This window comes from Mauremys mutica, chromosome 5 (genome assembly GCF_020497125.1).
Source record: "Mauremys mutica isolate MM-2020 ecotype Southern chromosome 5, ASM2049712v1, whole genome shotgun sequence".
Lineage (NCBI taxonomy): Eukaryota > Metazoa > Chordata > Testudines > Geoemydidae > Mauremys > Mauremys mutica.
In genome coordinates, this window is record NC_059076.1 from 58,552,226 (window position 1) to 58,569,463 (window position 17,238).

Here is a 17,238-nt window from a genome sequence, read left to right on the forward strand (position 1 = left end):
TTTTATGTCCGCCCGCCCCCTGTTTGCTCCATCTGGCTACGCCACTGGGTGAGTGATGATTTTTCGTAGGTCACTGGGAGAGCCAGCCCCGTAAATAGAAATGGGGAACATTCCAGGTTTGTTGCTGCCCTCCACTGGATTCTGCCTCTGATCAGCCAGTTGTAGGGGTGGACACGAATGCCTTGCCATCTCAGGTATGCCACTATCACTACTAGACGTTTTGTAATAAATTCTCAGTGCTGAGGAAGGTCCGAATGGCAGTACCTTGTAGTGGTAATGGTTTGGTCTCATGGTGAATCTCAGGTATTTCCTGTGGGCCAAGTGGACAGCTATTTGGAAATGCACGTCCTGCAAATTGAGAGTCATGAACCAACCTTTGGTCTGAAGAGATGGAATGATGGAGGCAAGTATTACTATCCTGAATCTGAGGTGAAGTCCAGCTTCTTGGGATCTTTGTCCTTTACTACGCCTTCTGTTGATTTTGACTTTTCCTGCACTGCTGCAATCACCAAGGCATATGTAAGGCAAGGAATAACCCTTTCCACATTTTAATATAACAGATTCATCACTTTAAGCCAGTAAAAAAATTGCTGGTCTTGCAGTCTAGTTGTGCGTTGTGCTGCCAAGACAAGAAAGCAGTTCCTGAGATATTTGTGAAGGCAGCATACTCAACCTCCTAATGAGGAAATTCCTCACATTTCTCTCCAGCCATCTTCTCTGACCAATGGAGCACAAGTAGCATTGACAGGTTTCAGAAGCAGTCAAGTATAGCTTTCCTCCGTTACAGGGAGGATTGCTGTGTCTTGGAGTACATACAGAGCCGCTCTACTCCAAGAAGTGATTCTGTTAAAATGGTATTGCATATTTATATCTGTGGTTTCCAGATCAAACTGTGCTGCAACTACTGTTAGAAGATGCTTTTCTAACTGCCAGTGCCACAGGCTTAACCCAGAATCAGAGACAAGCTGCATAAAAGGAGAAACTCTGTCTGACACTGGAGGGAGTGCTTTGTCATGCATTATCACTTAAAATAAAGGGTCTAAAGGCCTAATTATGCCCTCCGTTACATCCATGCAGCCCCACTGTCTTCAGCTCATTTACACAAGTGTAAATTGGAGCTTAAACAATACTGTTGATGTACAAGAAACAAAAGATTTCATCTTACTAACTCTTAGCTGGAATGGCTCTGCAGTGTTATCAGAAGTAAAAGTTTAAAATTAGTCACTAAAGGAAGCACATAGGACTCTGACATAAATTGGGAGAAGATCTTCTGAAGACGTAATTTTTACATACTCACCTTTCAAAGTAGAACCATACCTTCAAAAATCACTTGCAAATATTTTATGATCTAAAAGAAAAGGAGGACTTGGAATGTGATTAACAGTTTTGAACATTTTTTCTATAAGTGTTTTACCCTTTTGGAGATAAATGCAAATGGACTTGATGTACAGTTGCAATTCCTAGCTTGGTACACTTCAATAATACTTTGTATAAGCAATATGGAAGAATATATGTGCATTTACATATATTACATCTTAATACATTAAGATTACACTAATCTAAAGAAGAATTCAATTTACAAAAGTACACCAATTAAGCAATGCTTGTTTGCTGGCTAACTACAACAGATTTAAGAATGTGAAGAAGCTGTTTTCAGATCATTCAAGCAAGGCGCGGAGTATTAATGTGGAATAGTAATGGATTTCTATTAACAGGAAAAATGGTGGGTATTTTCTGAAGTTGCAAGCCTGGTGAAATCTGGATTCCTTACTAGAACAAAGCAGAAAAATAAATGAAATTTACACTACTTGAATGAATTTCCAGTTTTAATGAAAGATGTTTTTATGAACTTTATTTATGGAGAAAAATTTCTTGCATCCCTAAATATATGGATCACATTCCCTACTAGTGATGGTTATGTCTTCTCACCCAATCCTAATACTGGAATATAGTTTCCTTTATGTGCACAGTTTCAAATGTTAAATACAGAAAAGGGGCTAGATTCACTCCTGTTAGAGCAAATGGGTGTAAGTCGCATCTCTTTGCTGCAGTAGGGGCACGTGAAGAAGCGATTCACCCATATGGGACACCAGGCAGTGTATCACTATCTTCTTTTCTTGAGTGGCTCTATTATGTAACAGCTTTAGTTTTCTGACTGAACTCCACTGGAGGCTTCCTAGGTGATGCAATGAATCAATGACATTTTCCAGGCACTCTGGCCTTTTACCCAAAGCCTAAAGCTGCCTGATACAACAGACTTTGGAGACATCTTGCACCCCCCTCTGGCTGGGTTTTCCATCACTAGGAATACACAGATGAAATAAAAGCAAGAGACTGAATATAACCTGATATTCAGCTTGCACTTAGCATTGTAACACTTCTTAACAGATAAACTTCTCATAGTTTAAATATCTTGGTGGGGGGAGAGGGTGATACGATGAATTCGGAAAAGACCAGAAACTCAGCATAAAATTTTACTCATATCATTCACATTTTGACTATTTTCACATCACATGGAAGTGTAACATCTTGAACCATGCACTGAAGTCTGGCTCCTATCCCAAAAGTGCCTCTGTGGGCTGGCTCAGTAGTACTGTCTGCACTGCTGCATGCGAGAACTCTGCTTCACTTCCAGTCTCAATTTCTTGCTCCCTAGGCTGGAGTGGAATGATGCAAAGAAATCAGTGTACTTAGCCCCTGGAGAGGAGGGATTACCTCACATCTCCCAACACTGGTTCTTGCAGCTGAGTAAGGGAGTAATGCTGCCAGACTCCAAAGGGAGTCCGGTCCTCCTCAGCTTGAAGGACAGCAGTGGTGATTTATTCCTCAGAAGAAGGGAATGAATTGAGGGGGGCAATAAGCATTTAATCTTTACGACTCTAAAAAGGTGCACCTGGGTCTCAAAATATCCGCCCTAGTTAATTATTTAAAAAACCTAGGCTAACCATGTTTTATTCTTTTGAAAACTCTGATTGTTGTCAGTAGAAAGAAAACACATGAAGGCATCATAGGATTTTCATTAAACTCCACAAACTGGGCAAGTATCCATGGAAAAATATAAAAAGATTTAGTTGAATTTTCCATAAAGTTAATCAGTCCTGAAACCAACGGAATCATTGTATAATGAAGTGGTTTTTGCTGTAAAGATCTTGTAATAGTTCACACTGCTTTAACCACTTACTTCTGAGTCAGAGAAGCTGATGAAAACAAAAAACAAAACTCGTTTACATTGCTGATGAAGAGTTAAAAAAAAGTAAAACCACCTTTTGAGAAAAATGTATGACAGTTCCCTTACAATTCCTGAAAACTTTAAATATCAAAAAGAAAATTATAAAACTGTAGCACTTGATGCCAATATTTCACATGGACAACCCAAGGAATTAGCTATTAATCTTTTACAGCATAAAAGTGTTGCATTTCATTAATTAGCAGCCTGAAGGCTACATGTTCTTCCCAGATTTGCAATAAGGAAATGTATGTACACCTGGCATGTATAAGAATTATTGGTCTCATGTGAGATAATATCTTTACTATTAGTGAGAAGATACTAAAACACCCCTTAATATAAAAAGGAAAGACAAAAGCTGTTTTGTGTGTAATTACTTTCTCTACAAAATTAAAAAAAGGAAAGATTTTATATGAAAAATATACAAAGGGAAAGGTGGGAAAATACTCCAGATTAGCCTGAGAAACAGCAGATGACAACAATCCGGTATATAATTAACAGCATTTGTGTCTAAGACAGTAAAAAGATATGTCTCAAATCATCTATGAAGTACTAATATACACACACAATAACCTCAAACGTGGAGTTTACTGCTTTACTTAGGTTGTATGTAGAATATTATATTAAAACATACCATTATAAAAAGATAATTACTGGAAGAATGGATTTGGGGATATGAATCCAGGATAGTAATTACGGACAACAGTGACATCTAGTGGATGCTTTGGAAATGAAACAAACTAAATTTACAAACAAGGTAAAAATTCAGCTCCCACTTTGATGTAGTACAGGGGTCGGCAACCTTTGGGAAGTGGTGTGCCAAGTCTTCATAAATTTAAGGTTTTGCGTGCCAGTAAAAGGTTATGCATGCCAGACCAGCAGCAAGGGCGGCAGATGGAACCCCAGATCAGCAGCGGGCTGAGCCGCTCAGCCCGATGCCGGTCTGGGGTCCCGGCCGCCGGCCCCTGCCAGGCCAGGTTCCATCCATCCAGGCTGGCAGCAGGCTGAGCGGGGCCGGCGGCCGGGACCCCAGACCAGCAGCGGGCTCAGCGGAATATCCCACTGCCGTCTGGGGTTCCATCTGCCAGCCCCTGCCAGCCAGGGTCCCAGCCATTGGCCCCGCTCAGCCCGCTGCCAGCCCGCGTTCCGTCCATCCAGGCTGGCAGCGGGCTGAGCGGGGCCGGCAGCCAGACCCCGGCTGGAAAGGGGCTGCTGGCCGGGAGCCCAGACCAGCAGCAGGCTGAGCAGCTCATCCTGCTGCTGGTCTGGGGTTCCGTAATCCAGGCCAGCAGCGGGCTGAGCAGGGCAGGCGGCCAGGACGCCCAGCTGGCAGTAGCGTGCCACTAAAAATCAACCCCCATGCCGTCTTTGGCACACATGCCGCAGGTTGCTGACCCGTTGTTGTATATAGCACTCTCAAGCTGCTGTGACACAAATGCATGAAAAAGATCCAAAAAGAGACCAACAAGAGTGGCAGAGGAAGTGAACTTTAAAATGATGTGGATTCATTTCTTTAAAAAACAGGAATAAAGTTTTTGTAACCTCACTTCAGGATTCAACATTCAGGATGGAAATACGTTAATAAACTGAGAGATAACCACGTGGTATAAATGTGGTGCCAGGATGAGATGCACTATAGTTGAAAGCTATTCTGGGGCAACAAGATTATCACCCCTCTCTCTGTTTCTACACACTAATATTTATGTGTTTTGGGGTTGGTTTTTTTTTAAACCATTTAGGATTTCCCACCCCACTAGAGCAGCTACCACAATGTAGGACAGCTGAGGTCTCCCACTGTATCAACCAGCAGCTGTTGATGAGGCATTTTAATTAGCAGGTTAAAGTGAATTGAACAATTTATGACACCTATTCCTGAGTAGTCCAACTGCTTTATTTTCTTTTTGGGCAGCTTATTTGAGACCAAATTTGCTTTTACTGTTTGCCAAAAATACTACTTTATATTCAAAACACAAACTATCACTTAGAAACCATTCAGACTTGTCATAGGCTTCATGACAAAAAAATTTATCACTAAATGCCAATATGGAGTTAAAAAAGCAAGATTTGGGGAGTTAATGATGTAATGATTTAACAAAGCCAGCAACTTTACAAAACATACCATACTCAATTTTGACTATGACTTTCTCAAGGCCTTAGGCACGAGCCTTTATTTTCATGGAATTAAATGGAAAATGACTTTCTAGTTGAGAATTTTGAGAAGTATTTTTGACAAATAAATATAAGATTTTCCAACATATATTTGCATTACATCCACGTGTATGCCCAACAGTTTCTGGCCAGTGCAACAGAAGTATAAAGGAAGAGGTTAGGAGCTCCATTAAAAAAAATAATAATAAAATATGAATACCCAAAAGCAGAGTAGTATTTACCAGCATACCTGTATGTTTTTCAACACTTTTACTGATAGTCTTCAATTGTAACCTAATCTAAGCATTTTTGATCTCACGTAGTTCTGAAGTACTTCAATTTTTGGAAGAGTTAGTACTGTGATTTCCCCCTCTGCAATGACTATTGATTACAGTGTAGTCAGCAGTAGGTAACTATGAAATGCCTCTTTACACTGCCAGAACAGTGCAAAAAAGGGGCCTTAAAGTAAAATGAGATTTAGGCCTTATTTTTGGAATTTGACCTTAGCTCTTTCACCTGATCCAAAGCTCATTGGAGGCAGTGAGTCTTGCCATTGGCTTCAATGGGATTTGGATCAGATTCCAATTCCAGCTTCCTAGAAGTAAGAAACATCTGATTGCAAAGAATATTTATGTAGCACTATACACCTGTACCACCCATCAAAATTCTTCCTAAATTCTTGAACACTTATCTCTAGTTAGGCATCAGAATGTCTTAATTGCCCATTTGTTTCTTAAAGAAATTAAGAAAAGTGATTCATGGTTGACATTACCACCTCTGCTAGTTTTCAGTCTAATGCTACAAAAGCATTTAAAACCAGAGCCTCCACATCACAGTACAAGTACACTTTTGGTGGTAAAACTACCATTGACTTCAATGGGAACAGCTAAACCAATACTGAACACTTTCGAAAATCCCATCCCTCATAAGATCTATATATTTAGGCCTTGTCTACACTGGCAAGTTTCTGCACAGTAAAGCAGCTTTCTGCAGTGTAACTCCCGAGGTCTACACACTGCCAAGCCACTTAGTGGCAGAAACTGTGCAGTTGCAGTGCTGTAAAAAAACCACCCCGTCGAGAAGCGTACAGCTTTCTGTGCTGGGGCTACAGCGCCGCGGTCCCAGTGTAGACACCCTCAGGGCTGGCTTTAGGCCAATTCCCCTGATTTTCCCGAATCGGGCCCCACACCCAGTGGCCTTTTTAATTTTTACTCACCTGGCGGCGCACCGGATCTTCGGTGCCACTTCGGCGGTGGGTCCTTCACTCGCTCTGGGTCTTCAGCAGCGGGTCCTTCAAGACCCGGAGCGAGTGAAGGATCCGCCACCAAAGACTCGGAGTGCTGCTCAGAGAGTACGAGCCCCACAAATCGGGCCCTGCACTTGCTAAAGCCTACCCTGGACACCCTGATCTAATACCGCGCTGCAACTGTCCTCTGGGAAGTGTCCCACAATGCCTGTTCTCACCTCTCTGGTCATCGGTTTGAACTCCACTGCCCTGCCCTCAGGTGACAAACTGTGAGCTCCACCCTGTAAATTCCTTGGTAATTTTGAAAGTCCCCTTCCTGTTTGTTCGGTGACGCATGCAGTGGTCTCAGCGCATCTTTCCAGATGGCCATGCCTGCTCCACGCACCAGGTGATCCCCCGCTTGGAACAATGCTGAGCTGCTGGACCTCATCGGCATTTGTGTAGAGGAGGCTGTCCAGTCCCAGCTGCGCTCCAGCCATAGGAATTATGATTCCTACAGACAGATTTCACGATGCATGACAAAAAGGGGCCATGACCAGGACACACTGCAGTGCAGGGTCAAAGTGAAGGAGCTGCGAAACGCCTACCTCAAGGTGCGGGAGGCAAACCGCCGCTCCGCTGCTGAGCCCATGAGCTGCCGGTTCTACAAAGAGCTGGACACGTTACTCGATGGCGACCCCACCCCCACTGCAAAGGCCACTGTGGATACTTCAGTGGCTCACGTGCCAGACAAGAGTGGACCAAGCCCAGAGGAGGAAATCTTGGACGAGGATGTGGATGAGGCAGAGGATGACTCGGAGGTGAGAGATGCATGCAGCCAGGAGCTCTTCTCTACCCTGTAGGAGGCTAGACAGTCACAGCTGTCACAGCTTGGCAAAGCGCAAACAGGAGAGGAGGCCCCTGGTAAGTGGCTTTGATTTTGGGAATCGCTGAAGCGAGTTGTTGGGGGCAGGAGGGTTGCAGAAAGCAGGCTTGTGTCTGTATGATGCGCATACCACCACATGCCTACTCTGAGCGGCAGAACAGGGTGTTGATTGACTCCCTCACTTCACGAGAATCTGCCGCAGAGATCTCCACAAAACTCTCATGGAGATACTGGGCAATCTGCTGCCACAGGCTCTTTGGCAGACCTGCTTTGTTTTTTGCCCCATTAAGGGTAACTTTCTCAAGCCACTCTGCCGTTCCACGAAGAAAGAAGGCACACCATTGCTGCACACAGGCAAGCTGCATAAGGGCCAGGGTTTGAAAGCAATATTTATTTCATTAACTGAAAGCAAACAGAGCCCTACAAAGCAACACGCAATTTTCTTAACCCTTCACTGTGCATCGTATGACCAATCACAATCATCTCCTGGCATTACAAGCACTGCACTCCCAAGCATAGCAACAAATATTAGTGGCTTTCAGCTTCAAATTGCTGCCTCCAGGCATCCCTGATCCTTATGGCACCATGCTGCACCCTCTAATAGCCCTGGTCTCTGGCTGTTTAAATTCAGCCTCCAGGCGCTGAGCCTCAGTGGTCCAGCCCTGAGTGAAGCTTTCACCCTTCCCTTCACAAATATTATGGAGTGTACAGCACGTGGCTATAAGCATACATATATATTGTCATCGGCCAAATCCAGCCTCCCATATAGGCAGCACCGTGGGCCTTTAAATGGCCAAAAGCACACTCAATAGTCATTCTGCACTTGCTCAGCCTTTTGTTGAACCATACCTTGCTGCTGTCAATGTTTCCCACGTATGGCTTAATAAGCCATGTCACTAAAGGGTAGGCAGGGTCTCCCAGGGTCACAATGGATATCTTCTGGTCTGGGAAGAAAGTTCCTGCTTGCAGCTTCCTAAAAAACCACTGTTCCGTAAGAGGCGTGCATCATGCACCTTTCTGGACCAGCCTGTGTTAATGTCCGTGAAATGCCCATGGTTATCCACAAGCGCCTGGAGAACCATAGGGAAATACCCCTTCTGATTAACGTACTCGGTGGCTAGGTCATCTGGTGCTAGAACTGGAATTTGAGTGCCACCTATTGTAGCCCCTCCCCTCACCCCCCATTGGGGAAGCCCATTTGTTCAAAGCCATCCACAATGTCACGCACATTGCCCAGAGTCACGGTCTTTCAGAGCAGGATGCCATTTATGGCCCTGCACACTTCTGTCAACACAAGTCCAACAGTCAACTTTCCCACTCTGAACTGATTAGCGACCGATCAGTAGCAGTCTGGAGTAGCCAGCTTCCACAGTGCAATCACCATGCAATTCCCATGACAGGGTAGCTCTTATTCTCGTGTCCTTGCACTGGAGGGCTGGTGACAGCTCATCACAGTCTCACGAATGTGGCTTTCCTCATCCGAAAGTTCTGCAGCCACTGCTCGTCATCCCAGACGTGCATCACAATGTGATCCCACCACGCCTCAGTGCTTGTTTCCCAAGCCCAAAAGTGGCGTTCCACTGTGGTCAGCACCTCTGTGAATGCCAGAAGAAATCTCGTGTCATAGCTACTACGCGTGGCGAGATCAGTGTCACACTCCTCTTGCTTTTGTAGTTTAAGGAATAACTCAACTGCCACTCATGACATCTAGTGAGAGCGAGAAGCATACTGGTCAACAGTGTGGGATCCATTCCTGCAGACCGAAGAGGCAGAGCGCACAATACACAAACCGTTGAAAGATGGCGCCAAATGCAGACAGAAGGACAGGGATTGCTGGGATGCAAAGCAATGCATCACAGGTTATTGAGACAGGACCCAAGATGCCCCACAACCCCATCTGCCTTCCCACAACTCTTAGTAGCAGAAGAGGAAGAGATGCTCTGTGGGATAGCTGCCCAGAATGCACCGGTCCAAATACCGATGCAAGTACTGCAAGTGTGAACATAGTATTTCGAAGGCAACTGACAGCGTGAACACACAACAACGGTTTCCCTTCAGCATGCTCCGAGTGGCATTGTTGCTGCCGGTGCTATAACTCTGCCAGTGTAGACATGCCCTTAGAGTTACAGAGCTTTATTATGAGGAGAATGTAAATAATGGCATTGGATATTGCTGGGATCTAATTTAGGGAAGTATTTACATATTCCAAGACTACAAGCAATTACCACAATAAAAAAAAATCCACATTCCCTGCAAAGGCAAAGCAAAGTTTCTGACAACATACAATAATGGCCCACTTGGTGGTAATGCATTGTCCCACTATGCGAAAGACTTGGGTTTAAGAGCAAACCTGCAACTCCTTTCCCCAAAGCCAGTGATACATGGACATGTTATTGGTGAAACATACAATTCTGAAAATAAATAAGGGCATGAAAAAATTATATACAAGTTTGCATTTGACATCTCACGTTTCTAATTTTCTCTCAAATTCTATTACTGCTGTAGAAATGGTGACAATGTCTTCTTAAAAAAGAAAAAAGGATGAATCATAATTATCAGGTGAAGAATTATTGACCTACCCGAATTTCCTGAAGGTTGTGGAAGTTATTTCCTACTCTGACAGAGATCTTGCTTGGGGTGTAGCTTTCATCAGATTTGTAGTCTGCATAAATACACAATGTCTTCACCGTTGTTTTTCTTCTGTAAGCAAGAAGCAGCAAAGGCTAAGTAAGCATCCTAAGGAAAAATTATCCCAGGAAGGGTTTCTCTAGATTTTGTCAAGAATAAGATTTAAATATTGTAAAACTTGATACAAAATGTGACACTGCTGATTTTTAGGATCACTAGTGCAGTAGTAGCTAGGAATTTACATATTTTTATAAAGTACATACATAGAAAACAACTTACAATGGCTAGCAAACTACACATGCCTAGAGAAACATTAGCAACCACATTGTCAACATGTCAAACAAAAAAACCCAACACAACATAAAAATTAAACACAAGCTAATGCAAATATATCTTTCATCATGCACTATGGTGCCCTGCTAAGGAAAGCAGTTCTGTGAGGGAATCAACAGAGAACAGGACTCAATTGCAGAAGTCCTGACCTCAGTCTTGGGAGAAGGCAATCACATTAATGGAATGCAAGAGTCTTGTAGCCAGTCGTATCTGCTACAGTGGAATACAGCATGAAAAGGTGTCCCACTTTAATGGGCAGTTAAATCAGGGCACTAAATATCAACACACATCTTGAACTGCAGCCAAAAGCAAACAGAAAACTAGTGCAGACATATCACCATATCTTAGAGACTATGATACTGTAGAGATAACCCAGCACAGCACTCACCTGGCAATTGCTTAATTGGTCATTTGCTACAATAAAACTGTAAGAGCATTTATAAAACAGATTTTGCAAATGAACATAAGAATGGCCGTACCGGGTCAGACCAAAGGTCCATCTAGCCCAATATCTGTCTACCGACAGTGGCCAATGCCAGGTGCCCCAGAGGGAGTGAACCTAACAGGCAATGATCAAGTGATCTCTCTTCTGCCATCCATCTCCATCCTCTGACGAACAGAGGCTAGGGACACCATTCTTACTCATCCTGGCTAATAGCCATTTATGGACTTAGCCACCATGAATTTATCCAGTTCCCTTTTAAACATTGTTATAGTCCTAGCCTTCACAACCTCCTCAGGTAAGGAGTTCTACAAGTTGACTGTGCGCTGCGTGAAGAAGAACTTCCTTTTATTTGTTTTAAACCTGCTGCCTATTAATTTCATTTGGTGAACCCTAGTTCTTGTATTATGGGAATAAGTAAATAACTTTTCCTTATCCACTTTCTCAACATCACTCATGATTTTATATACCTCTATCATATCCCCCCTTAGTCTCTTTTCCAAGCTGAAGAGTCCTAGCCTCTTTAATCTTTCCTCATATGGGACCCTCTCCAAACCCCTAATCATTTTAGTTGCCCTTTTCTGAACCTTTTCTAGTGCTAGAATATCTTTTTTGAGGTGAGGAGACCGCATCTGTACACAGTATTCGAGATGTGGGCGTACCATGGATTTATATAAGGGCAATACTATATTCTCAGTCTTATTCTCTATCCCCTTTTTAATGATTCCTAACATTCTGTTTGCTTTTTTGACCTCCTCTGCACACTGCGTGGACATCTTCAGAGAACTATCCACGATGACTCCAAGATCTTTTTCCTGACTCGTAGCTAAATTAGCCCCCATCATATTGTATGTATAGTTGGGGTTATTTTTTCCTATGTGCATTACTTTACATTTATCCACATTAAATTTCATTTGCCATTTTGTTGCCCAATCACTTAGTTTTGTGAGATCTTTTTGAAGTTCTTCACAATCTGCTTTGGTCTTAACTATCTTGAGTAGTTTAGTATCATCTGCAAACTTTGCCACCTCACTGTTTACCCCTTTCTCCAGATCATTTATGAATAAATTGAATAGGATTGGTCCTAGGACTGACCCTTGAGGAACACCACTAGTTACCCCCTCCATTCTGAGAATTTACCATTAATTCCTACCCTTTGTTCCCTGTCTTTTAACCAGTTCTCAATCCATGAAAGGACCTTCCCTTTCATCCCATGACAGCTTAATTTATGAAGTAATCTAACTAGCTCCTACCCATGTTACTAAGAGAGACCTCAAATCTGCATTCCTTGTCAATCAGAATTTTGAATGCACTTTCATGAGAGTTGTAATCACAACTTATTAGCCTTATCATATGCAACAAATCACACAAATATTTAGTACCTAAACTGGATGTTCACCAAATGAGGCTGTGACCCATCAGATTGCCAGTAAGTTTCTAGATTATCATCTCGTAACTGGTCCACTCCAAAGCCTAATGGAAAGAAAAAGGTTTACAGTCTCCTGTATTGTGTTCCGTTGCTGGTATTACACAAATCATTTCAGCAGGATGGCTACCATGATCCTTGTAATGCAAGTTCACACATGTGAGAAGTACTTCTAGCCATTCAAGTTTTCAGATCTCTTTATTAAGCAAAATGCATGCAGAAGAGCTTATTCTTATAAACCCAATCCCAAATTGTGCTGAGTATCCTCAACTCCTATTGAAACCAATGGGAATTGAAAAAATTCAGCATATCCCTGAATGAAGTCCCAAATCTGCAGATTACTGTTCTATTTTTTCCAACATCCAGAACTGTGCTAAACCTTTCACAGAACATAATAAAAGAGGAGGTCTGTCTGGCAAAGATTATAAACAATATTGTAAAGTTCTATTTGCAAAACAGAACTTGGAACTCATAACCACAAGCTTCACTAAAACTCAGTTTTAAAAAAAAAAAATGGTGTTAGTTGTCACTTCCATTCACATTTCCAAAGAAAGATGCCAGAATTCTGATAAACCCAGTAAGATCTGCAACAAAGATTAATGTAAAGCACTTGGCCCACTTTTTTTGTTAGAACTCTCCTTGTAAATTTCTGATATGTTCCCAGTTGTGCTCTGCAAGTATTTTGCAGACAGGGTCTTATATTCTGTAGAACTTTAAAGGGGGGGGGGGGGGAGAGAGAATTAATTTTAACATTATAATCAGTTAAAATATTTTTAAGGGATCCTTATAATTTAGGGCCTTTTTCATTTGAAAAAGCCTGAAACACTCTGTAAAAGCAATAACACTTTAATAGTGCAGTTATACTGAATACCCGTGCTGCTTGGATGGTGGAAGGTGTGTGGCCCAACTGCATCCAAAGTATGCTGGTATGAAACACACAAGACTTGATATGTTTTAACAAGCTGTAGGTATCCTGGTTATTTGTGTTCTCTATCCCAAGGCTCCATAACCAGACTGTGGCTGTATCTGGGTTTAGATTAAGACAGGAAGATGCTATAGAAGAACAATTATTACGGTTATCCTTGGCCACTTTAACCTCCCTCCTTCATATTACTCTCCTCCTGGCCCCCCGTATTTTGTTGTTTTATAAATAGTAGGTATTTCTGAGGTAGTGGGCCAAAATTACTTAAAAATTGTTAAGTATCAGAGGGGTAGCCATGTTAGTCTGGATCTGTAAAAGCAGCAAAGAATCCTGTGGCACCTTATAGACTAACAAACGTTTTGGAGCATGAGCTTTCGTGGGTGAATACCCACTTCGTCAGATGCAAGAAAATTGTTAAAAATTGTTGTTTATTATGGGTCTGATCCTGCAAACCCTTACTCAGTGGAATAGTACCAATAAAGCCAAAGGGAATACCCATGTAAATGAGTGAAGACTACATGCATGAATGCTTACAGGATTGAGCTCTATACACGTATAATACATCAGATACAATAGTTCCTTTATGTAATTGTAAAACTAACATAAAACAGAATAGTTTGCCATGTTACTATACCTGATTTTTCAGGTCATTCATCTATTTTGTAATCAAAAGGCTGATCTTTACTTAATCATTATTTTAAGTAATGATAAAATACTTTATTATAATAAAATGCCAAACAACTTTAATACTGAACTATAATATTTTTTAAAATAAAGAAACTTTACTCTTTTGGATAAGCTGTCTACTGAATGAAAGTACACAACTACCTCAAGTACACGTTTCTCTGGCAATACTTTTATTCACTGACATAATCTCTTAAATTAAGTCTAAATCTTATGATTTTTGTTTTATACCAATCATGATTATTTGTCCCTAACCATTGCCAACCCTTTGCTACTCTTTCCCTCTTTTACTGCCATTCAGCCTATTAACTTCATCCCCTTTGCTACTCCCCCACATTAGCTACAATTCACAGTTAGTGTTAGTAGCTCCATCTGCAATAAATAGTGAATATTAATAATCCATATCTAAAGTACATTGTGTTACCCAAAACAGAAGTATATATGTGGACATCAGATCAGGTATGCTCAACCTGAGCACAGTCTCATAACCTACAATGATCCCTGTTTCCACACCTGTTGCAAATTGATTTAATTATTTTCTGACTGATATCTATATAATAGCAGGGATTTGAATATGTCCAACAAACACAATATGGTCAAAGAGCTACTCTTGCTTGGGAGACATATTCACTTGAAGATAAGAAACAGAGGAAATAACAGTGATCATTTGCTGATTTTTCTAATTTATAAATTAATACTAGCTTATTTATGTGCAATTTCATTATCATACAATTTTACTTAGCAAGGTCAAAAAGCTTTTATTTTCCTCGGAGGAAAAAACCCTCCCTGAATTTCACAATTATTTGTTTGTTTTGTTGTGTTTTACAATTTACCTGGCTTACAGGACGAAAGGGACCAAACAGCTTGAGACCCTATTTCCCGAACAGTACCAGTCCTTTCCAACTGCTTGGGATCAGCACCTGGTGGTGTCTTGTTAGGTGTGGTCATTTCCCACTAATAAAAGAAGAAAAGATGGAGCGTAAAATTATAAGGTTCTCTCTTGTGCTCATCTTGATGAGAAAAATTGATTTTGAGCTGCTCAGCTAAGAGTTTTACACTGTCAGTTCCTAGAAATACACATAAGAATAAGGTTTATTTCTTTAACAACCTTCATGGAGCATGCAAAAGTCTCATGTTCATCAGAATATTTATCAAATGCCATTTTATGTGCATTATCTGTCTCTTCATCTCTCTTGGGGAAGTTATGCCACTTTGTATAAAATACCTAAAGAGTCACCGGGCCAGAGAACAAGAATGACTATTACATGTGGGAGACCCAAGTTCAAGTCCCTGCTCCAATGAATATTTAAACAAAGCCAAACAAAAGCTTCAAAAACAGGAGAGATGGAGAGACACACACCCCAGAATACCCTCTATGTCTGGGTCTCCCACATCTAGAGTAGAGATCTGAACTCAAGTCTCCCCTCTCCCAAGTGAGTGCCCTAACCACAGGGCTACACATTTTAAGGTGGGCACCACCACTATCTCCCCTACTTTGCAAAACTACCTTTTAAAAATACCTGGAAAGAAAATGTTTTGGTTGAATGACGTGTTTTGAAACAGACTTTTCCAATTTAGCGAAATTATTTGGAAGTTTTGTATTTGGTTTAGGTCAAACTGTATGTGATTTTTTGGAACTGTTAGTGAATCAAAAAATCAGTTGTTCGCCGAGCTCTACTAATGACCACAGTAAATACCTTTATTTCACAGACACATCATCATCTATGGTTAAAGGTGGCATGAATATCTCTCTTCTAAGGAATCAATTTCAATTGCTTCTAATTTTTTAATTATCTTTTTGTAAGCTTGTTCTGAGCCCAGGAGGGGACCTTTTTGAAAATCTGAGCAAAAAGAGTTCATCCGTATTTGAGAATAAAAAGCATGGTGGAAAAAATGCATCTCATGTGCTGCAACATTTTCTTAAAAAGAGCAAAAGGAAATCTTCCCCACTCCCCATAGTACCTCACCAATCTCATGTAGAAATATAAAGTTAGGCAAGGAGGTAGTCTAGATCACAGATGTGTCTTTTCATGGTCTGTGCAAATTAGGTTATTTTATAAATTGTTATTTGGGGGGATGGGGTGAAAAGGACGTTTTGCATGCACACTCAATTTTGTAAGGTGATCCCTTAACAGAGCATCAATATTCTATTGGTTCTAAGCAGGCATCTGTAGATTACGAAAATTCATAAAGTATCCTGCCTTCTCCCATATAAGTACACAAGAATGACCTTACTGGGTCAGACCAAGGGTCCATCTAGCCCAGTATCCTGTCCTCCGACAGTGGCCAGTGCCAGGTGCCCCAGAGGGAATGAACAGAACAGGTAATCATCAAGTGATCCATCCCCTGTCGCTCATTCCCAGCTTCTGGCAAACAGAGGCTAGGGACACCATTCCTGGCCATCCTGGCTAATAGCCATTGATGGACTTATCCTCCAGGAACTTATCAAGTTCTTTTTTGAACCCTGTTATAGTCTTGGCCTTCACAACACCCTCTGGCAAAGAGTTCCACAGACTGACTGTGCATTGTGTAAAAAAATACTTCCTTTTGTTTGTTTTAAACCTTTCTAAAGCATTAGATTGGGTCCCAATAGAGTTCAATTCTGTTTATACCTTTTCCATACCTGCCTCTACCTCAGACTTTTTGCATGGCCTTTGGCAAGCAAAAAAAAACCCTCTTTGCCTCAGTTCTTCATCTCTAAAGTTGGAGTAATACTACTCAACCTCTTGAGGCATTAGGAGGACAAATTTATTAGCCTTTGTGAAGAGCTCAGAACTACAGTAATGGGTGCCACAGAAAAGCCCATTAAGACAGAAAAAAAATCCTTATTCAGTGGAAGGTTTGGATGGCATACAATAAATGAAGGTCACACAGTGGCACACCCTGAACAAAGAAGGCTAAAAGAAGTACTGAATTATCTTATTCACTGAGAACCAGTCATCCTGTGCACTAATACCTGGCATGGGTGCTGCAGGGGAAAAAAATAAAGTATGTGATCATGTAAATCAAGAATATACCTAAAGCCCTAATCCAGCAAAGCATAAAGGCCATGTCTACACTAGCGATCTTACAGTGGCATAGCTGTACCGATGCAGCTGCACCACTGTACCAATGCACCTGCACCACTGTAAGATCATTCATGTTTCTGCTCTATGACGATGGGAAAGAGCTCTCCCATCAACATAATAAAACCACCTCCCTGAGCAGCAATAGCTATGTCAGCGGGAAAACATAGCACTGTCCACAGCTTCTGTCGATGAAAATTATGTAGTTCCGGGGTGTATTTTTTTCCACACCCCTGAGCAACGTAAATTATAC

At 41.6% G+C, this 17,238-nt stretch overlaps 1 protein-coding gene across 7 annotated transcripts in view; it reads right to left on the reverse strand.

The window, feature by feature from the left end:
• Window positions 1-17,238, reverse strand: part of ANAPC10 (anaphase promoting complex subunit 10) — a 96,428-nt gene that overhangs the window by 71,468 nt on the left and 7,722 nt on the right. For all 7 annotated transcript variants that reach the window (XM_045020020.1, XM_045020019.1, XM_045020018.1 and 4 more), the window contains exons 2-4: window positions 14,754-14,874; window positions 12,271-12,361; window positions 10,065-10,185 (exon numbers count right to left, since the gene is read on the reverse strand). In XM_045020020.1, the coding sequence (XP_044875955.1) occupies window positions 10,065-10,185; window positions 12,271-12,361; window positions 14,754-14,868 (327 nt within the window). In that variant the 5' untranslated portion in view covers window positions 14,869-14,874. The remainder of the gene's footprint in view (window positions 1-10,064; window positions 10,186-12,270; window positions 12,362-14,753; window positions 14,875-17,238) is intronic.